The sequence below is a fragment of the Anthonomus grandis genome, chromosome 15, assembly GCF_022605725.1.
Source record: "Anthonomus grandis grandis chromosome 15, icAntGran1.3, whole genome shotgun sequence".
NCBI classification, from domain to species: domain Eukaryota; kingdom Metazoa; phylum Arthropoda; class Insecta; order Coleoptera; family Curculionidae; genus Anthonomus; species Anthonomus grandis.
The window spans coordinates 9,700,641-9,725,068 of NC_065560.1; the positions used below are offsets into that span (position 1 = coordinate 9,700,641).

At 32.8% G+C, this 24,428-nt stretch overlaps 1 protein-coding gene across 1 annotated transcript in view; it reads right to left on the bottom strand.

Moving 5' to 3' along the window:
• Positions 1 to 21,150, bottom strand: part of LOC126744841 (transcription factor Dp-1) — a 65,192-nt gene extending 44,042 nt beyond the window's left edge. The window contains exons 1-2 of the mRNA XM_050452400.1: positions 20,766 to 21,150; positions 8,279 to 8,397 (exon numbers count right to left, since the gene is read on the bottom strand). Coding sequence (XP_050308357.1) covers positions 8,279 to 8,397; positions 20,766 to 20,823 — 177 coding nt within the window. The 5' untranslated portion in view covers positions 20,824 to 21,150. The remainder of the gene's footprint in view (positions 1 to 8,278; positions 8,398 to 20,765) is intronic.
• Between the last annotated feature and the right edge of the window lie 3,278 nt (positions 21,151 to 24,428).

Sequence of the window (24,428 nt, forward strand, 5' to 3'; positions counted from 1 at the left end):
TCATCACAAAAAGTAGTACTCACTCTTGCAAATGACTTACTTAACAAAGGACGTATTACTTTTACAGATAATTATCATACAAATGTGGTTTTGGCACATGCTCTACTTGCCAGGAACACTCACTTAGTTGGCACTCCTTGATCAAATCGAAAAATAAATCCTAAGCAAAATGTTAACAAAAAGCTCAATAAAGGAGAAACAGGCAGCTGAAAGCACCTCAGGTGTAATTGTCCAAAAGTGGAAGGACAAAAAAGATGTGCTTACCTTATCCACAAAACACACTGATGAGTTAGTAACCATGATAAAGAATTTCAAAAACCTGCTGCGATAGTTGACTACAACAAACATAAAGCCTACATTGATCTTTTGGATCAAATGAAGTCTTACATCACTTCACGCTATTGAGCTTCTTATTGGTAAATGCACATACAGTACTGGCCATAATAGTTGGAACTTTTGAAAATTTATTATATTTTGTGTGCATTTTAATTAGCATTTTATTTTCTTTTATAAAGTTGTTGTACACGAAAAACTAGTGTTAATTAATTTAAATGTTGACAAAAATTCAGCACCAGTAGCAGTTCGGAATAAAAATTTAAAAAAAGCTGGACAAAATACTTGGAACTAAATGATTTTTATTCAAAAACGACATAAAACATAATTTATTGAAACCATAATATTATAATTAATATTTGGTATGGTAACCCTTAGCATTAATTACTGCCTGCATTCTTTTGGGCATTGATTCATTCAAATTTTCAATTATTTGTCTGTCAATGTGAGTCCAGGCTTCAACAAGCTTATGAAATAGTTCATCAGCATTTTTGACTGTTCCCATAAATTTTCAATCGGGTTTAAGTCTGGACTCTCGGCCAGCCACTTTAAAACTGTGATCTTTTCTTGGTCCAACCATTCTTTTACCAATTTTGACAAATGTTTTGGATCGTTATCATGCTGGAATACAAAATTTACTGGCATAGACTCAAATGTGTAAGGCTCCATTATATTTCGCAAAATACCCCGATACATAAATCGATCCATTTTCCCCGCAATTTTATGTATTGGCCCAGTACCATACCAAGAAAAGCATCCCCATACTATTACTTTACCACCTCCATGTTTAACCGTAGGTCGGATAAACTTTTTCTTGAGTCTGTCACCTTTCGGTCGTCTTACATGGAGTATTCCATCACTGGAAAACAGATTGAACTTAGATTCGTCACTGAATAGCACTTTTTTCCAATCTTGTACAGTCCAGTTAAGATGATCCATTGCAAATTGTAGGCGTAACTTGACATTTTTCTTCCGCAGCAAAGGCTTTTTAGCAGGTCTGTAGCTGTTAAGTCCACCAGAACACAATTGCCTTCTTACCGTTCTTGCAGAGATATTGGAAGGCTCACCTTCATTTAATTTTTGTAAAATTTTGGAGGATGACAAAAATGGGTCATTCTGGGAAATATTTAAAATTCGCCTATCTACACGGGCAGTCGTGGCTTTAGGTCTTCCAGTGCTTTTACCTGGTACCACATTTCCAAATATACGATATTTCTTAATTATTCGTGACACGGTGTTCTTAGGAACGTTTAGTCTTTGAGCAATATTACGCTGCCTAACACCCTGATTGTAAAAATCTAAAATTCTTTGGCGAATGTCGCTTGCCTTTTCCCATGGTAACACAAAATAAAATAAATAAAAAGAACCCACTTGCACACTGGTGTATCAAAGACTGCCTGTAAAATACATCTTTTATAAAAAGTTCCAAGCATTTTGTCTAGCACAAAAATTTAAAGTATTTCTTATTGTCTGAAACAATAAGAAATATTGGTAAGGTTGATAAGGTTGAAATTCTGGTATACTTTTTTTTTACTTATCAATATGTTTATTGATTGGATGTACAAAAATAAAATATAAATTTAAAACATTGGAAAAATTTTAAAAGTTCTAACTTTTATGGCCAATACTGTATTTCACATCAAGAAGTAGCGAATGAAAAACGATCCATCACAAAGTTCACGCAGGAGATCGTAAACAGTCTCTTAGGTCTTGATATTGAGCCACCCAGGCAAAATGTTGCTTTGGAAGAACGTCAACCTTAGAACATTGCAAGCCTTTCAACTTTTTAAGGCGTCAACATTCCTTGGAAGATGTTGGTAACAGATGTCTATGCGTTATTTGTTATCAAAAGCTTCAAAGAGAATCTGGACGCTTTTTTCAGGTACATAACTGTACCAAATAATTTTTAAATGTTTGAATTTGGATGTATTTCGTTTATTTTTTCAACTTTCTTGCTTTTATGCTGTATTTTAATCAACAAAAATGTTGATCAATAATGAAGTTATTGATTTGGTAAAGCCATAGAGACATGACCCTACTTCTCTTGTTCTGGACGGAAGGACTTTAGGAGGTACTTCACGCTTTTTTTTGTGTAAAAACGTACGTGAATTTATTTTTTTATAAAATATCCACTAGTTCAATTGAACTGTACCAGTTGTCGCCCGTGACATTTCTGTTGGTCCCAAATAGTGGTTTGCAAAGGCGATCAACAGCTTGCGTAGGAATAGCCACCTTCTTCTCTTCATCAGTCAAGTCCTCTGAAGTGCCGCTACCTTTACCACAATAAATATAGGTGTTGTACAGATAATGAGTTCTGGTATCAGCTAAGCATTGCACCTTCACTGAATATTTTTCAGGTTTACTGGGTATGTACATTTTAAAACGACAGTGACCTCTAAAACCCAGAAGCATTTCATCTACCGTAACATTTCCACCCAAAGTAGGCCCACAGGCTGCTTACTGTGAATTTAAATTTTTTCAACATTTCTAATCAACTTTCATTCGCGCCTTTCTTTCGTAGTAACTGGTACATAATTACTTCTGAGACACCACAAATATGTCACACGGCTATTATTGAAAGTAACATGAGAAACCCACATTTATGTCACACGGCAGTTAACGTGTTAATAACCAAAACTATTTTGTACTATATTTACACTAAACACTAATAATAATTAATATTTTTAATTTGGATTCTTTAAATCACCAACTTTCCACACACAGCGACAACGCTGTAGTTTTCATTAGTTAGTAGCTCATTGTTTACTTTTGGATGGTGCAGGTGCACCTTTCCTACAGTAGTGGTATTAAAAGGATGTTTTGAGTGGTCTTAGTGCGTTTTTTTAAATTAACATTAAAACTAAAAACTCCCTTTTTGCTGAAAAATGATAAAGAAATCTGAAGTGGGTCACATATCATATCAACACGAAATGAACTGAGACGTCATAAATATTTTCTTTGGAAAACTATCCCCAGAAAGATTGGTGACAGAAATTTACATATTATAATATAAAAACAATATTACGAAGCTACTTAAGACACTTGGAAATAAATTTGACAAGAAAAAATTAATTATCTAATCCAGTTCAAAGATAAAAATAAAACTCATTGCAATTTTTTTCTAAGATTTAACATTCTATTTGCCACTTGCATTAGAATTTATTTATATTATATATTTCAGATATTTACATACAATAGAAATAGTTATTGTATGTAATATACCCTTAAGTAAAGGTCGTTTTTACAGATTTATATAAATTATATAAAATACAAATAATGCTAGATAATAAATTAAAATTAAGTTTGCAACCTTTGAGTATTGAAGGGGTTCTAAATAGATCAACTTACAAAATACACAGCTTTACTATATTTAGATTTTTTTTGAACTGATAGAAGTCAATTAGATTATGAATGATATAACTTGTATTTTTACTTAATACCTTTACAACAAGGATTTGTACTGTAATACCAAAAATTAATCAGAGCTTCTTAATCCAATAATAATCGATTAACAAAAATAAAAAAATATATCACGTTTATTTTATTTGAAAAGTCTTACAAGGTCAACAACGAATCTTATAGGTTTGGCCTCGTGGGTAGTAAAAAATAAATAACACGAACCATTATATTCTAATTTTTATTTACTTTCATTATACCTCAATCTGAGTTCCGTAAACAGCCAAAACTTCTTACATCTATTATACAGAAAAGTCGCGGAACGTAATTAGCAAACTTTAAATTTCTGAACGTTTCATATCCAAGATAAGATTATATTGCCAAGTTTTTGGTGCACTGGCAAACTTTGTCGTTGTAATTTCGGGCAATTTTCAAAGTGGGCACAACAATGTACTTTTAAAGTCGTTAAGTAATATTTTAATTAATAGAGAAACTAAACTTTTTGGTGCCGACGTATATTTAAAGGAGTAAGATTTTGATTCCAAATGGTTTAGTTCATTAGGTTCAATTTTACAACCATTCATATAAAACGAGTAATTATCCCGTCTGTTAAATATGCTAGAATCTGGGCCTTGTAATGGATGTTGCGGTCAATTTTCGGCAGCATGTTTTGAAGAAGCTGTGCTCTGTTTTTTCTGACCATATTAAATCCCTCTTGGTGGAATCCTTAATCCTGCCACAGCTAGACTACTGTAACTCGGTTTACTACAGGTCCCTTACAGAAGAGTATAAAACTAAAATACAATTGTAATCTACGGAAAAGTACCGGGCCCAAAATGAGACCACATGGAGCTAAAAGCAACCCTAGGCTGGGACGTGATAAGAATACTAATGAGCCTTCGAACTATGGTGGGAATCTAGCCACCTCTGTTATCCAACTGTTTGGATAAACTTTAGATCTGGTAGAATGTATTTTAAAAAGGAAAAGCCTGGTACTCTGGAATATATATTTGTTGTGAGCACTCGTGTCTTATTTATAAAATTTTGGTCGTTTACAGTTTAGGTGCGGGGTTGAACTTCGATGTTAACTAATATTTTCTATAATTTGTTACGTTTATTAGTAGACTTTTGACTTTGATTAATTCCGTGTTACGTTACGGGTATATATTGTTTTTGTTTGGACTTTCACGGGATATGGATTTTTGTTAGTGGTTAGGTGTATATAGTTTTGCTTGTAAGTTTTTATTGGATACTTCCTGTTACGATGGGCCGTAGTAAAAGACATTCCAAACGTGATATGTCTACTTCAAGTGAGTCGTCCTCTAGTGAGTCAGATTCTGAGAGGTACAGATTAAACTTAAACGGAAAACGCTCCTCTAAACCCTTATACGGGGGTAAGTCAAAAAGATCTATCAACAGTTTACCAGAAAAAGAAAATCAGTCACCGGCGGTTTCTAATGTATGTGGAATCGTTGACCGTTGCAACACTCCTCCTTTACCGACACAAACAATTGACATAATTCAACGGGATGCTATGGCAAGTACTTCTACACAATCGACCTCTTCCGCAGTTGGAAATTCTGTACACGAACGTATTGAACGCCTTAAAACAGAAGTAAGGCATTTAGCAGTGAGAAGCGATTGTATCCCAGAGTTTGATCCCGAAAATCAAAATTTATCAGCTGTTGTATGGCTAAAAAAAATAGACCAGATAAGAAATATTAATAACTGGGACGACGTAACCACCATATATCAGATCTCGTCTAAGAGATATGGCTCGCAACTGGTACAATGGCTTGCAGCAATAACCGAGTTCTTGGATTGAGTGGAAGTTTTTAATTTCAACATTTCCAGATCATTTGGATTACGCAATGGCGTTAAGAAAAATGATGGCCAGAACTAAAGAAAGGGGTGAAACTATGACCAATTACTATTTTAATAAAATGGAATTCTTGCGTACCCGTCAGATTACTGGAAGGAATGTTGTGTCGTGCATTATTGATGGAATTACCGATACAACCGTTCAAAATGGAGCACGAGCAGGCCGTTACGTTACGCCTGAAACTTTATACCAGGAATACTTGTCAACGTTACGTGAGGACAAGTACGTTGAGATACAGCCACCGAAAAGAATGTTAGGCTATCATAGTGCCAATAAAACGGATTACCGACATCGCGACCGCAAGTTACGAAAGAAAGAAGAACACAAGAAAACTCCAAATAGTGTATAGTGCTTCAATTGCAAGGGTATAGGGCATTATCAATCCAATTGCCCTAATAAAAGGATGGTTTGTAAGAAATGCAATTTATTGGGTCACGAAGCCAATACCTGCTGAGTCCAGGTAGCAAAACTAAAGAATCGTCCAGACCAACAACCGGGTCACTTTACAGTGGATAAAACTTTAGGAGCCATAAGTACACGGATGTTTGTATAATAAAATGCCATCTGGGAAACGTCCTGGAAGACTTAACCCAATAGAAAAACTGAGTATACCAATGGACCCAATACACATTGATCATCTTGGACCGTTTGTTATATACGAGTAAAAGAAAAAATGCCTATTTGATAGTCGTCGTCGACGCATTTACGAAGTTTGTCTTTTTAAAAGCAGTTCCTAGCATCAAAACTTTGCCAGTGTTACGTTTTCTGGAAAACATAATTGAAATGTTTGGTGTTCCAAGAAGAATAATTTGTGACCGAGGAACAGCGTTTACGAGCAAAAGTTTTTCGGACTTTTGTATTTCGTTAATAGTCGTAAGTATTAAGCGCGTTCTATGTGCCACAGCTACACCTAGAGCTAATGGGCAAGTGGAGAGAATGAATCGCTCAATCCTCTCGGCTCTGACAGCTTTTATTGAGGATGAATCCCGTTAAGATGAGGTTATAAATAAAGGTAAGTGGGGAATTAACTCTACAGTTAATTCCACAACAGGAAAATCGCCTTACGAGATTTTCTTTGGTTATCGACCACGTGGTGTAAATGACTCTTATCTGTCATTAGAGGTCGCATGCGAAGACAAACGGCAAGACCTAGAGTTAATACGGAATGAGGTTGTTGAGGTAACTCGAAAACGGCAACAAATGCAAAAAGAGTATTACGATAAGCGGCATGCCCCTGTTAGGAAATACGTTGTTGGCCAACATATGTTAGTTCAAGCAAGTAAGGTCTCCAATGACGGAAGAAGTTGAAAGCTTGAACCGAAGTTTAAAGGTCCGCAAAAGTATCGAAAGTCCTTGATAATGATCGCTATGTAGTGAACGAATTACAAGGATGAAAACGTTGTAGGACTGCATATGTCCTTCAGATAGAATGAAACCTTTTGTTACGACAGTTACTGATGATGATGATATCGGTAGCAACTATTAGTAGACGAAAAATGTGTTTCGTCTTCTGAATTTGTTTATAATATAGGTAACTAATTAAGTTTTTTTTTGTTTTTTTTTTAGTGAATCTAGCTTCACGAGGTCGTGAAGTGTAGTCAGGAAGGCCGACTGTAATCTACGGAAAAGTACCGGGCTCAAAATGAGACCACATGGTGCTAAAAGCAACCCTAGGCTGGGACGTGATAAGAATACTAATGAGCCTTCGAACTATGGTGGGAATCTAGCCACATCTGTTATCCAACTGTTTGGATAAACTTTAGATCTGGTAGAATGTATTTTAAAAAGGAAAAGCCCGGTAGTCTGGAATATATATTTGTTGTGAGCACTCGTGGCTTATTTATAAAATTTTGGTCGTTTACACAATTGGCTCAAAATATGTGTATGCGTTTTGCTTATGGAGGTCGTTAATTCGACCACATTACTCCATTATATATCAATAATAAACATTTAAAATACAATTTTGTGTTTACCTCCACTTTGCTATGTTTGTATATCGAATTATAAAACACAACTCTCCATCTTATCTTACATAATATTTGACTGCAAGGGGCACTTTACATAACCTTAACCTTAGAAATGTGGCTCATTTTGATATTCCCTTTCATCGCACAACAAAATTTGAAAACTGTTTTGCCTACCGTGCGGTGGAATTTCTCAATTCAAATGATTTGCTGATGGCTGGTTCTGGTCATTATTTTTTTAAGAATCAATACACCAAGTTTTTACAACAGATGATAGCTTAATTTTTTTTTTGTTTTGCTCTTCTCAATACTCTACGTCTGGGTTGTGTTAGTAGGCTTAAGTTGTCTGTATATTTATTTTTATTTAACTGTTTGCTTCTTATTAATCTTTTTTTAACAGTACCGTAATTGTATGTATAATGTATGGTGTTATGAAAGATCGTTTTACGCGAATAACACCTTTTGTGTATATATGCTATATTAATGCACAATAAACTTGATTTTGACTTTGAAAAGGGTTTTGGCGCCCTTATAGGTATATACTTGCAAAACTATTTACTGATGTTCATAATACAGTTATAATATTAATATAGATAAAAGATTTTACTAGGCAAAATTTTCAGTATTGTTAATTCAGTTTACTAAATACAAGATCAATATAAAAAACTATACTAAATAAATGAAAATTACTCAGTATATTTACCTGCGATGTGTCTCCACTAGCTGTACTAGACTTAAACATTTTCACAGCATTGCCAACAGTGGTTGTTACTAGTCCACCAATGGGTTTACTTTGTACTATTTTTACCATTTGGGGCTGACCTGAGAAACCAAAATTCAGTTACAATTAATTAAAGAGAAATTTTAAAATACAAATATTCTTATAAGAAAAACATTAATAAGGTTGGTGTTCACTTAAAGTACGCATTAAAGTGAAAGTAAAATTGGAGGAAATTCCATTTTTTTTTATTGTGTTTTATATCAGATAAAAACTTAACAAGTACCTAAATTCAATAATCAATAATTGTGCTGATACAATAAATATATCAGTCTGTGCATAATGCTTTACAGATTTTATTAATTTACTCTGATGTGAAAAATCCATAAGACCAGTGAAAAAAAGCAACATAGTTTATTCTTAGTCGCACACTTCCTTTCTTTAATGGTGGTAAGGTTCATTAAAATAAAGGTTACATCTCGAAGGTTTAATATAAACAAAATTAGGTATATAATATATATATATATAATAGGTACTTCTAGACGTGATGACGCCAAAAGTTTACCATTATTGATTTATTTGAATTGGGGTAATGGATTAAGTCTTATCTATTAGACAGGACCCAGTCAGTCTTTATCAAGGGCAGAGCATTGGATAGCAAAATCATTACTTGTATGGTGTCCCTCGGGGGCTGTGTTGGGCCCAATTCTCTCATTTGCTAAACCTTGATATTTCAGGAGAGATTGAAGCTTTTGCTGATGATTGTACAGCACTGTCGTCACTGGACATGGACAACCCACTCGATTTGCAAAATATTATTGCTCTTGACATTCAAAAGATCAAGGATTGGTGTGATGCTAATCACCTAGCTCTTAACCTATCAAAAAACCCATGTTGTTAAATTTAGAGACATGCGCTTGGAAGATGTTGCCATTGAGACCCAAATTTTGAAGGTTGTTTAAGATTCTAAGTATTTCTCTAATCATCATCTAGTTATTTTCATTTTACACCATCAACAGTGCAGTATGGAGCGGCTCTATCGGCCACAACAAAAAAATGCCCATTTTCGAGTTTCTCATACCAAAAAACCCCTAGGTACCAGTTTTCAGAAACACCCTGGATGTTTCTAAAATCGACCTATAGTAGAATTTTTAACATGATTTTTGAAAGTCCTTATGTAGAAATATCTATATTAAAAGTATAACTTGTCCATAGTTGGTTCAATGATAAGTAGTGTCCTTGTATGGAAATTTTAATTGATACAATAAGAACTTTGAGAACTTCATCCCTATTAAGTCGAAGGGGCGTATCTCAAAAAATACGATCTCGTTGTAACTCTTGGTTTTCACATGAAGAAAATAGGTCTAGGCGTAACTCTTAATAATAAATTTGAAGATTTGACGAACTGGCGAACGAAAATATTGAAGTTTCAAATACGACGAACAGGCGTACACCCGATGACAATTACCTTACTGAACCATGCGTGATTTACATACTGACAATATTGAGCAAGTTAGTTATGCACTCTACCTTAATGTTCTTCGTGGACTCCGTTTATCTTTCCATCCAAAAGAAAGAAAGAAAATGTGCTATATTACGTAAGACAAAACAAAATCTTGTGTACAAGCATCCGAAAAACAAAAAATTCCAAATTCACTTTAAATTTTAAATTTCAAACAAACATAACATCTAAAACATTTTACCATAAAATTTACACACATTAACAAAATTAATTATAACAAAACAAATTGAAAAAATAAAAAAAAAGCATCTTTTTGATAAATTTAATTAAAAAATAAGTAAAGCTGTCAATAAAACAGTATTTAGAGGAAGTAAATTGAAATATTTAATAGGAAACAAAACTAAAACACTAAAATGATGTCAGAGCACAGGTCAAAAGGAATCATTAAAAAAATCGTCAAGGCTATAATATGCTCTGGATAATAAAAGTGATTTTAATTTCTTTTTGAATTTCTTAACTTCTAAGATTTGTCTGATACATAGAGGAACATGGTTGTAAATTTTTTTGCTAAGGTATATAAGTGAGTTCTTGGTGAGGGAGGATGTAGGGATTGGTAAGGGAAAATCTGAAAAAAAGTGTATCAGTGCGGATTGTGTTTTACATATCGAAAAGGTGATTCTGTCAAAAAGCTGGAACTAGAAGAAACCTACTGTAGTTGAAAAAGTTCGCAAAAAAAACAACACAAATAAAGTAATCCTAATCCTTTAGAAGTTTGCACTGTGTTCGACCTTCAGCAAGTGATTTTTTTCCCAATCACTAATGAGACTAGGTTATTTTATGTACGCAGATCAGCAAATTATATCTTAACTGTATATAACATTAAGACTAAAGAGTGCCATTGTTTTTTGTGGCATGAAGTTTTAAGTAAGAGAGGTTCCAATGAAATTGCCACTCATTTAAATACCTAAATTTTCTTTATAAGAATGGTATTAAAAATATTAACTTATTTTCAGACGGCTGTAGTGGTCAAAATAAAAATTCAATAGTATATAACATCGATGTTTTTACATGTGGCAAGTTTGTCTAAAAATAAAAAGACACTATTTCTATTTCTTTTTTTGAACCATATCACCAAAGTATATAGATTTCAATATAATGTAATATTTATATAATAATAATAATAATTTTTTTTTTCAATATAATATATATATATATAATATAATATTTGTGATATCATGGTCAAAATGAAGGTGATTCTGCTCATAGTGCAATTGAAGGGTACAGGGAAAAAAACCAGCGATGTCATGTAAACAAACCGGCTGATGCAATATTCATTTTTAAAAAACGTGCCAGTATTATTGTAACCGCAAAAGTGTGACTTCTTGTTTGTCTGTGTGATTAATAATAAACCATTATGGCTAATAGTGATTCGGAGGGATCCCTTGAGAACAAAATTATGCCTTCAAAAAAAAAGAAAGAGAACCGGTCGGATGTCAGAGGTCTCTAAAATGTTGAAGTTATCCACTCATGAAGATGGACAGCGTTGTAATTGCTCAAGATTAAGGTGCTTTGAGGTACTTAATGAGGCGCAAAGAGCAGAAATATTGAGACATTTTAATGCTATGAGCTCTCATGATGAGCAAAATTATTATTTAGCTGATTTAATTACAGTCTTACCTGTCCAGCATAGAAGACCTCGTCAAAACGAGAATACTGCCAGTTTCCATGATGCATATCGATTATGCGTATCGAGTTCGCGATGGTGATATTCCGGTGTGTGCCAAAGATTTTTGTTAAATTTATGGGATTTCAAAAAATAAAATAAATTATATAAAGGAAGTGTGAAAACATCAAAAGTTTTAAGGGTCGTCAGAGCCACTATTGTCTAAAAGATACAAAAAAGACCTATTTACTAGAACTTACAATCAAAAAGATGTTTAACCTCTTTAAGGAAAAGCATCTGAATGCTAAAGTCTTGTATGAAACGTACAGAACAATCTTTAATAAAGAATTCAATATTGCTTTTGGATACCCTAGAAGTGACACATGCGCAACGTGTGATGAATTTCAAATTAAGCTTAAAAGTTTGACTGATACTGATGAAATTAGAGAATTAACCGTTATGAACGAGTTGCATAAAAGAAAGGCTGAGGCGTTTTATTCAAGGAAAAGGCAAGCCAAAAAAGCTGCAAAAAAAAGAAACAAAAAGGAAGCTATCTGCATTGATTTTGCAAAAAATATTTAAATTCCTAAAATTGCCACAAACGACGTGTATTATAAACGCCGATTGTCTATGTACGCCTTTAATGTACATGTCCTCTCTTCGGGTCAATCTATTTTTTATACCTATCATGAAGGAGAGGCTAAAAAAGGATCAAACGAAGTTGCATCTTTTCTTCTCCATTTTATCAATAATTATTTAGACGACGATGTTAAAGAACTGCAAATCTTCTGTGACTCTGCCGGAGGACAAAATAAAAACTTTACCATTTTTCGATTTATTCATTTTGTAGTAAACAATAAAATTCATGATCTGAATAAAATAAAAATCACATTTCCTATAAGAGGACACTCCTATTTGGAATGTGACAAAAATGTAGGATTGTGCGGGAGTTGAAGAGCCCCTTTGAGGTCCCGGAAGAGTTCGAAGAAGTCATTAGGCATTCCCGCTCCAAACCATCGCCGTTTGTTGTAGTGAGTGTGTCACAATATATGATACTGGATTGGAAATCATTTTATCACATAATATATTTACAAAAATGCCCATTTAAAATCCAGATTTTGAAGGAAATAGTGGCATCATCTGATCATAGCTGCCTTATCTACTACCGTTCAACATACAATGGACCAGTTTTGTCTGGATTAATACGAAAACGCTTTGACCGAAATTCAGCTTTAAGATGCGGAGAATTTTTGCTGCCCCTTCCGGTATACGATGGTAAGTTATAAGAAAGTTTTAAATAAAACTGAAATGTATTAATTTTTGTAATTTTTTTTACAGGTTCATTACCAATTCCAAACGCTAAGTTTAACGACCTAATGAGCCTCATGAGGTTTCGCAGCCCAAAAGCCGTGACACTTTTTCAAAACCTGGCTCATCTCTAACTTACTTTATAATAATATGTTGATAAATAAACATTAAAAATTCCAAAAAATTAAATATTCTTTTTTATTTCAAAAATAAAAGCAGCTGGTTTTTGTCAGTTTCAGGTGACATTGCTGCTTTTGTTGCTGCAAAACCCTGAGTGATGCAGATTTTTTTGCAATAAAGCCATATTTAGTTTTTGTAAACCAAAAAACCATAGTCATAATACTTTATAATAATATTAACTTCTGTTTTATGTAAACTACATGTTTATATTCGTTTTGGAAATAAAAATAATTGGTTTTGAACATTATAAAACTTGCTAGGAGGAATAATCCATATGCTATTGTCCGACGATTTTATGAATTTTAAACAATTTTCAAATGATCTTAAGATCCTTTCAGTAAAAAAGACGTTGGGTATAGTAATAAGTTGCTAATGTGGTCAATTTTTAAAGAAATCAGTATGTTCTTTGAGTTTTATTATTGGCGTGGAGCCACTACATAAGGACACTACAATAGGATCATAGGTAATAAAGTCGAGATTTTAAAGGCTGTTCATTTTAAAGTAATATATTTATAATCTTCTTGCATGTGGCTATTTAAAAAAAAAATATTGTCGGTGCTATCTTTTTTTACCACTACTTCACATATCTTTTTCACTTTATAATACATTCTTGCGATGGATAGTTAGACAATAGTTTAAAAATTAACAATCAAGAAAAGTATTTTGGTTTTTTACAAGCTTTTAATTTTCAATGTATAGAGGACATATTATTATAATATTATTGTAATTATTTAATATACATTATTATATATATATTATTATAAAACTCACCAACTGAAAACAAAGCATAAATTAATATTAAAAAGCATAAATAATATTATGTGCCAAAACAATGAATGTGCTCTCTAAAAGAAAATAAATAAAAGTCAATACAAATTTAATTTGCAACTCAAACAGTGACCAATCCTAATTATACATCAGCACTCTCAAAAAAAGGGTGTATTTTTAGTGCTCATTCAAATATTAAATGGAGGTTTTCTGAAAACTACAAATTTGCACATTCACAGTTTTGGCATCATTTGGCTTATTAGTTTAGCATATTGGTTTTCGCATATATTAAATTATTATTACTTATATATTCAACTTTTGATGAATTTTTCAAATATATCAGAATTAATAGGTTATTAGCAGTTATTAGGAGCTGTAAAATAACTGAGTCATTCTGATGGAATAAGTAAGTGGGACAGGATATATCCTTTTCCATCCATTTGGCCTTTTAAATATTTCAATTACCCTATTCCAAATAAGAATTTCTGATAGAGGTGTAGATTGTGAGAGACTAAATAACAATATACACATTTGCTTTTAGCAAATTTAGAAAAAGATTAAAACTATAAGTGTTATATGTGTTATATTTAAAAAAAATAAGAAATGTGCACATGATGTTATCTTAGTTTAGTTTTCTATTTCTAGATACTTAATAGTTAATATGATAAATTATGTAAGCCTATTGTGTATTATCTTAGAATGTTGATGTAAATGTTGATAGTACCTAATAAATGGAAATAAAAATGAAAATATATTTCTAAAACCATAGTGACAAACTTAGGCAGTGATCAAATCCTTTAACTAGTGTTGCAAAAAAATAAAGAATATTATAGGAAAATCAGAAAGACTGGAATCATTTGTTATCATAATCTTTTTGGAAACCATTATTTTTAAATATAAATTTTCCTCATTTTGCTTCTCACTAGCTATTTTTTTAATAGGTAGTAAAACATGGATAACTGATAAAACTGATTTTCACTAATTTAAAGGTCTGCCCCAAAATAATAAAAAATAGTTGTCATTGAGATTTGGGATTTTTTTTTAAATATTGTTTGACCCTAATCTCTCATTTCTTCCTCGCATTGACAGAAAAATAGAGGTAATGTAAATTTGTAACTTCATAAGTTAGATGTACATGGTTCTATAATAGGTTTTAATTGTTAACAATTTTTTTGCAAATGACTACCTGGAATATAATTTAGATTTGTTAAAAGTTGTTAAATAATGGAATTGTATAACTTGTGCCAAGGATAGTTAAATACAAAATTTAACAAGGCTCACAAATGTTTAAATAGATTCTAAAAATTATAATATATTTTTATATACAAACAAAATTTTGGAAGCATCACAAACATATTTATTAATGATGTTTTGAATGGCTTAAAAAATACATTTAACCACAGTAACTAAAAAAAAGAAGACAAATTAAGTTCAACATTTAGTTACTATTTATCCATTACTACCACCTTTAAATATTGTTAAACAACAATAATAATTAAGAATTTCATGATTTGACTAATATTTGTAGGGTTATCAGGCACATCCTTTTACCCTTTTCCTGAAAATTCCGTATACAATTAAATTATTTTTTAAATTCATCATAGTATGTTTACCCAGTGTTAGGTTGTTTGGGTATATAGATGCAATATTCATATCCTTAATACAAGATTGTCTCATTAAAGGGTTGTCTCATTCATTTTTTAGGTGTTTGGGAAAAGACTATAATGCATATTTTAAATATACAGGGTGTCCGGAAGCTAGATGCAATCCTTTAAGGGGGTGATAGCTGACTTAATTTTAAACATTTTAAGCTAAATATGTGTAGGTCGAAATTTGTTTATAAATTTTATATGGCAATTTTTGCATTTTTCTCAATTCACAATTAGTATCGGTGTATGTCTAATGTGTATTAATAAAAATACGATCAATTCCAAGCTTCTGTGTAAACTTAGAATAGAGAAGAAATAATAAAATCTTATAGAAAAAATAGAGACATTGAAACGCCCTTTATTTTTAGATATCACTCATGCCGATGCCTGGCCAATTCTCAGAATTATAGCCTCTTTTGTGCGGCAGGTCATGTAAACAAAAATTATTAGACTGAGACCTCTCATAGGCCTACTAAGCATTAGAGCCCCGATTGTGGGGTTATATTAGGTTTTAATGTTAAATAAAACACAATTTTGTTTAAACTATTTATTGTTCATGTTCAAAATGCAATCCATTATTTCTAATACAGACACGAGCCCATTTTGTTACTTCGGTGGTGGTTACTCTTATGGTCATATCTTCTTTCATCCTGTCAAATGCTTCATTTATTTTGCGAATCAACTCTTCTCTTGTTCTTATTTCGGTGGTGTATACAAGCTCCTTTGCCCGGCCCAATATGAAAAAATCCAATGGAGTTAGGTCAGGCAATCGAGGAGGCCAAGGAAAGGTTCCGCCTCTACCGATCCAACCGTCCGGAAAACAGTCGTCTAAGTAATTCCTGACAGCCAAGGACCAATGCGCTGGATAACCATCTTGCTGAAAGATTATTGGTCTTTCTCGTTCCAATATTCCAGCTTCGTCTAGAAGAACGGAGATATCATTTTGTAGAAAATCTAAATAGTTGGCACCATTTAAATTCTCTGGTGGAAAATGTGGCCCAATAATAGTCCTGCCTATTACTCCGGCCCACACATTGACCGAAAATCTGTTCTGAAATGATTTTTGTTTCTTCCAGTGCGGATTTGCATCTTTGGCAGCCCATTCGTGGAGTTTGTGGAAGTTATTAATACCCTTCCTGGAAAAATTGGACCTGTCTGTCCACAAGATAGTTCTTAAGAATAATGGGTCCTCGATGTCCATGTTCAATAAAAAGCGGCAGAACTGAATTCGTCTTGTAGGGTCTTCTTCTTGTAAGCCCTACACCCCTGAAAGGGATACTGTCCATCTTTCTTCATGGTCGTCCACACCTTCCATCTAGAAAGGCCAAGGTCTTCAGCTACTTTTCTGACTCTTGCAGTAGGGTCTCTGCGGTAAAAGCTTCCAGTATTTGCTCCTCAATCTCTACATTATTATGTCCAGGGTTGACTCCACGTGCCGGATTATTCCCAATGCCAACTTCAGTAAGACGGCGAAAGGTGTTTTGAAACACCCTGAAGTTTGGTAACCTCCGATATGGATAACGTTCCTGGTACAGGGCAGCATCAGGCCAAAGCTCCATTACCGCTAGCGCGTCTATATGTGAAGACAATGTCAGCGTACTCTTGGTTGGTAAATTGCATTTTAAGTACTGTTTAATAAAACAGGCAGAAACTCGATTTAAAAAACAGTGGATGCAGTCAGTACGAAGTTGATAATCTTACAAAATTAGAGACGAGAGTGAAACTAAACAACAAGAGGCTAAAATCACACATTTTTATTTATTAAGCATGAGTGATAACTTAAAATAAAGGGCAGAAGCTAGGCAAATTTTTAGAAAGGTTTGAACGACGAAAGCATTTTCATAACAATTATTTAAACATAAAACAAAGTATTTTTATTTTAACTCCATATTTATTTTTTACGTTTCAATATCTCTATTTTTTTCTAATAAGTTTACACAGAAGCTTGAAATTGATCGTATATTTTTAAAAATACATATTAGACGAAACAAAATAAACTTTGAAACTCCGATACTAATTGTAACTGCGCTCTATTACCGTTTAAGTGTCAAATTTTGGTATTTCTTGAGAAAAATGCAAAATTGCCATTAAAATTTATAAACAAATTTCAACCTACACATATTTAGCTTAAAATGTTTGAAATTAAGTCAGCTATCACCCCCTTAAAGGATAGCATCTAGCTTCCGGACACCCTGTATAATATTTTTTAAAAATCATAAGCTGTCTTTTTTCCAGAGTAAAACATAAAATAGTTAATAAAAATAGAAAACAGAAAGAATTATGAGATGTTTAGATGGAGGAAAAAAGGTAGTGGGTATCTTTCTAGATTTAAAGAAGGCCTTCGATACTGTGTCACCCCAAATTCTTCTGAAATGTCTAGAACAAATTGGAATTCGAGGTACGACTAACAAATTAATAGAATCCTATTTAAAAGAGAGAAAACAAAATACAACTATTCTAGATCAAGAAAGTGACAGCCTTCGAATGGAGTTTGGTGTGCCACAAGGAACAGTTTTCTCACCCCTTTTGTTTATTATATATATTAACAGAATTATGAAGCTATTAGACAATAATGCTATATTCTGCTTTGCTGATGACACAGCAATTATTTTAAGTGGCAATAGTTGGAATGAGGTAAAGATGAGAGCGAATCAGCTCTACAGAAAATTAAAATGTGGCTAGACAATAGTCTTCTTTCATTGAACATTGAAAAAACTAAATTTATGACCTTCTCCCTCTCTATTCGTTCCTTGCCTGACTTTCAAGAGCTGAAAATGCATGATTCTTTGTGTAGTAATGAATTAAACTGTAATTGTGAACAATCAATTTCTAGAAAACCTTCGTTAAAGTATCTTGGTGTAATCCTTGATGAAAACATTACTTGGAAGGAGCATATAAATTATGTTACAAATAAAATTGATCTACAAATTCTATGAACTCATATATATTTTAACATTCAAAACCTTAAAAACTGTTTACTATGCTCTTGCTGAATCTATTTTGAACTATGGCTTAGTATTATGGGGGAATGCTGGCTCATCAATACTCTCTAAGCTGCAAGTTACACAAAAATGGATTCTAAAGATAATGCTCCACAAAAAGAGATCAAGTATTTAAAGAGAGTAATGTGATAAATCAACTATATGTTAAATGATATAATGCATGGTCTAAACACTAGAAATTTATCACAAGGAAATGTACAACTAGAAAATCCAAAATACACTAGATGTAGAAATCACATTTATTGTGTTGGTCCAAAAATATTTAATGATCTTCCAAGAAATATAAAGATGCAAAAGTATTCTAAAGCTAAGTCAGAAATAACCAAATAGATTATTATAAGTAATTATAGAATTTCCTATCTGATCTAAATTAGTCTGCCGTTCTTGTTGGAATATTTTGTTTTTCTTTAGTTTTAATTTATATTGGTAGGGTGTATTAATGGGATAAAGTATAAATTTATATTCGTGTAATATGACCTCTTTATTTATATTGTTGTTATGTAGATGTAAGTGCACACACAATATCATTGTGCACTGGATTTAGCAGTAGAAAACTTGTTTTATTTTTGTTTGAGGTTTAATAGTTTACAAATTTTGTAATTTAAGTTTCCAAAATGTATGTATTTTTGTTAAAAAAAAAAAAAATATATTTTATGTTTTAATAGACATAAGCAATGTCATAAACATAAATTAGCAGTAATAAAATTGTCGAAAAAACTATACTAATATTGCTTTGATTGCAAAAAAAAATTCAATCAACCAAATTAGCAATATTTAGAAATAGTACAACCTAATTATATATGTATTTTATTTAATACCTATATAACTTTTCAATTAAATAACCCTCAAGACTTTTCAGTAGCTGCCTTCAGAGTTTTATTTCTTACACTTATTTGTAGTGTCATGTCTTCCATAGCCTGGTCCCCTTATTATGCTAACCATATTTACAGTCTTGATAAGGTCCAAAATAAATTTCTCAGAACTTTTGCCTGGCGATTTAATGTACAAGATGAGTCTTTATTGGAACTTAAGTCAAGGCTAAATATGACTTCTCTTGAGGACTATCAAACTAGGTGTGATATCATATTTCTTCACAAGTTGATTAATAATGCTATTGATTGCCTTGAATTGTTATCGCCAATAAACTTTAGGTGCAATAACACAGTTCTTAGAGAGTCATCACTTTTTCTGCTTGAAAACTTCTTGTCTGGTCTCCACATGTTGGGAAATAAATTTAATCAGACTTTTGACTTAGTGGATTTAAAACCTTCAAAACTTAAAAGGTGCCTGATTGAGTATACTCATTGAGTACTATGTGTTAAGTATCAAATAAATTTGATTGCTTTTACTTTTCTTATTTTGATTATTTGAACAGTATGTTTTTAGTTGTTTTATATTTTTTTTACTCAACTGGGGAAAACTATATATTGTTGTATTCATATTTTTTGGCCAAGGTTAGTTTGTCCTTAAATTTTTCTGGAAGTTTTATCTTATTTGTATATTTTGGGCTACTACATATTAATATACATTTAGATAGATATATTGTTGATATAGAAAATTTGGATATTCAATATATATCATATCAGCAGAATAATTATATACATTTAGGGTTGAGATATAATTTATTTTGTAATTTTGTTCGAATGGGGAAATCCTGTAAATAAATAAATAAATATTTTTTATACTAAATTTTAAGATATACTTTTTACAAATCCTTTCAACATATTTTTATGATAAAAAGTAGGGGCTGCAAAATTTGATGTTGACAGTGCATAATAAATCCCACACCAGAAGTTTATTTAATCCTCGCACATTTAGTTATTACTGGGAGATAAAGGTGGAATTGATATTATTGATTAAGATAATATTTCTTTATTTATCTCTAGTTTATGTTGAAATTTAAATAGCCTTTTGATCAAAAATATTCATTTTGTTAGGATATATGGACTACATTTTTATACTAATTTATAAAAATCAATAAATTTGCTATTGAGTAAATTAATAACTCAATGAGAACATTCAACAGTTGAAACAGGTTTATTAGTATATTGCTGTATTTTTTGTTTAAAATGTTGAAGTATTAAATAACAAAAAGTAACTACTTCATAATAACTCAATACTTCAAAGAATTTGAACACAAGATAACCAGAAAATTGTATGAAAGCTAATTTCTTCATATAACCAGTTATGGGAAGTACACTTGTTTTTAACTGATCATTCAAATGGCAGGCCAGCACAGCACATTTTTTATGGCCTGTATGACATGTCAAACAGGTTTTTTTTGCTACTAACTAATAGCACCTAGTCTATCAAGTTCCCCAAATTATTTCCATAATTTTCAAAACACGGAATCCCCCCAAAAAATGTCCAAAAAGGGAGCCCACCACCCCCTGCGAACAGGAGCATGTGTGGTACAGGAACGGAAATTTTGCGAGCTTACCGTTGGCTCCCTGGATCACCCAATTGCCACTGCTTGGTTGCTGGGTCATCTTGGACATCTCAAAGGGACTTCGGGTCCCTTTGGTCAAAAAAAATCGCGAAAAGAGCGAAAAAAAACGAGAAAAAATCGTGGGTCACACCATCGGACCGTAGCTGCAGCAGATTCAAAATGGCGACCCTAGAACGGCGGCATTCCAGCCCAGTTTCCTGCCAAACCTTTTAATCAAAATCTTACTTAAAAACTTTATCTTATCCGTCGTAATTTACACTTTCATAATTTCAAGATTTCGAATATTTTAGGGTTCTCCGTACACGTAAAAGGGGGTTCAAAGAGGATGCTCTTTCGTGCTAAAAGTTTTGTGGCCGCCACAAAGCGATTGTTCTGATTGGTCGGGAACGCTCACGTGGGACACGCGCCTCGTAGTTCAAAAAATCTCCGAATTGGCGCCATTCGCTTCAGTGTGTATTTCTTTTCAATGCATTGGAAATCACATAAGAGCGTCGCATAAAATAGAGATCACTGTAATCAGCTGTTTATATTTTGACAGAAGGCTGGCCGTGTATCGACATTGCAGTATCGACATAAATAATCTACAGGAGGGTATTAAGGTATAATGGACGTGAAGTTTCAATATTGTCAGTATTAAAATTTCTCAAGAAAAAAATTCAATAAATAATAATAGTAGTCCTTATTTATTATAGGGAAATAAATTTTACATTAGTAACTATTCAAATGTTGGCGACGTTCATATTAGATATATCCTAATATTGTAACGAAATTTTTTAACACCGAGAAACCAGCTGTTTCTCCGTCATTCCGGAATGACACAAGTGGTACACCGCACGACGTCTCGAAGGCTAGCGGGAATCTTCCGGAACAGCGTTCTGCCGAGTATATAAGAAGCCGCATCGCTGATAGTTGTCAGTTGCCAGTTCAGTAAAGTAAAGTTCGGATTATAGGCGCGAGATTTAAATAGTCGTAAATTAAATACAGTAAAAATTAATATATCAAGTAGTCGTGGGTGATCGTGTTTTCGTAGTGAAGTGTGTATAAACAAGTTAGTTGACCATTTTCGATTGTTTTAATTCATACCTAACAAACAGGAAAAAACGGTACAATATTAAATCTGATTAATAATAAAAATTGTTCAATTTCCTAACCAGACAAAAGAAAAAAAAATCTAAGATTTTCCAGCTTATGTTTTAAGTGACAACACATGGTTTTGACATTGTTTTTTAAATATCTGACTACATTTAATTGATTTGATTTTGGTGAGAATATCAATACATGTTTTTACGCTATTATATAAAAATCTTTCGAATAAGTCAGGCTTCTCCTTAGCCTCATGCGACAAATTTCCCAATCATAAAAACGAGATCATAGCCGATATTATTAACGTTATTCTGAAAAAAAAATCAAAATAACAAATACCTATCACACGACCGGAGCTGGTTGCTCCTCGACGAGAGAAAGCGTTATTGCTATTATTTTGGACAATACGTAATCTTCAATTTCTTAACTTGAATACAAAATTATTCAAGACTGTCTGTTCTTGGTGCCCCAGATAACTCCAGGTTAGTACTCTTCGTCGCTTAGGCGTGCCAATATTCCTTTAGGTGCCGTGCCGATTTTCCTTTAGGTGCTCTACATTTTTTCCTACTGTAGACGTGTTTCAGGACTTTTTCTCTTTCTTTCTTCATTTTAGCATCTTTCTTTAGTCCAATATGCATTGTTTCTTCTGGGTGGGTTTTTCTACCTTCCTTCAAAGAGTGAAGATTCTTCTGTTTCAGGGAATAGTTACCCTGAAGCTACCGACTAATAGAAGGAAATGATTCGGAACAACATTTTTCAAAAACAAAACAAAAAAACTATCTATCGAGCTTAACAATTAAAAAAGGATGAAGGCTAAATTACATAACAGATTGACAAGTTGGCATATTGACAAGCTGGGCTGTTTATTTTTTCATCTAGATCTTTTCCTGACTCTCCTAAAGAAATCTTGGTGATTCCATTGCATAAGTGAGGTGAGCACAGTAGACCATCAAATTTTAGGCCAATAGCTCTGCTTCCAACTCTTGGCAAATAATTAAGGGTCGGGTTAAAACTCGTGTCCATGAACTTTCAGTTTGGTTTTCAGGAGAGACTCGGCTCAGGCGATGCTATTTTAAACCCTTTAAAGAGCCTCTATTTGAAGTTGAATTCTGGTAGATGTGCGGCGGTAATATTTTGTAACTTTGCCAAGGCTATTAATTGTGTCACAGAAATCGTTGCAAAATTTTGCTGCAGAAACTCGAGATCTATAGTTTCAGGGGAGTTGAACTTAACTAGTTTTGGTTCTACCTTGCCGGTAGAACATCCGTAGAAGTCTAGTAAGCAACTCAATCACGCCGGTATCCCTTGGGATCTGTCCTTGGGTCCATTCATCTCTAAGAGTAAAATGATATCTTTTAAGTGTGGTCTAGAGTTCAATAAGTTCAACTGTCGCAACCAAATTTTTGGGTGTGACGACTGATAACCTTTTAAGATTCAAAGACCATATCTCTTGCTTGCAAAATAAAATCATCGAACTGTTATGCTATTAGAGTAATTGCTAATTCCCTAGAGTTTATTGTGGCTTAGAATGCTTAACCTGCTCTCATTGAATTCCATCTTAGGTATGGAATTATTTTCTGGGAAGTTTGTTCCCAGCGTCTGTTTAATTCATGAATTGTTGATACGCAGAAAAAGGCAAATCGCTATATGTGCCGTGTCCTATTTCGTACTTCTTGTTGGGCCTTTTTCTATAGCGTTCCAACCTAACCCTGCACTTCATATTTATACTGGAAACCCCTTGTATTGTTAACAAATAATACAAAACTTCAGAGATTAATTCTCGATCTAAGTATAATCTTCGAAACACATTTTTTCTGCCTCTTTCTATTTCAATAAATAATAAGATAAGGCCCTCTTTTATATATGGCAGTAGACAGCTTTTTAATAATTTTCTTTTCGATTCAAGAGATACGGAAAGTGACCTTAAGTTTAGGAGAAAGTTAAAGACATTTTTGCAAATTGAAGCTTTTTACACTTTGAAGTCAATACTTAAAATTCATATTACATTCATACAAGACTAAAAAAAAAAAAAACATGCTTTATTGTTATTAACAAAGAAAAATTGTTCTAAACAAAGCTACCTTAAATTACTACCACTAAACTAAACCACTACACCCCATACACACTCGAGTTCTAAAACAAACATCAGAAAACTATACATAAGAATAGCAGAAAAAAATACATACAAAGTAAATTAAATTCCATAATTATCCCCTCAAGTATAAAACAGCAAACAATTCTAACCATACAAACAACTCAAATAAAATTCAAATATTGTATAAACTTACACTTAGGGAAAATTAGAATGTGTCGACGTAGTATTCATCCAGTGAATAGTAAAATTTTTCGGTCAAAAGTATTTTCAATTTACGTTTAAACGTGTCAATACATGTTGCCTCCCTGATTCCACCTGGTAAACGATTGAAAATTTTGATTCCCTCATGGAAAATAGATTTTTTAGTTAATGTGGAGGAGGGGATTGGAAGATTTAGATCGTTCACTTGACGCGTTAAGTATCTTGGATTTGGGGTTATAAATTTAAAGCGATTTGTAAAAAGTAAGCTTCCTGAA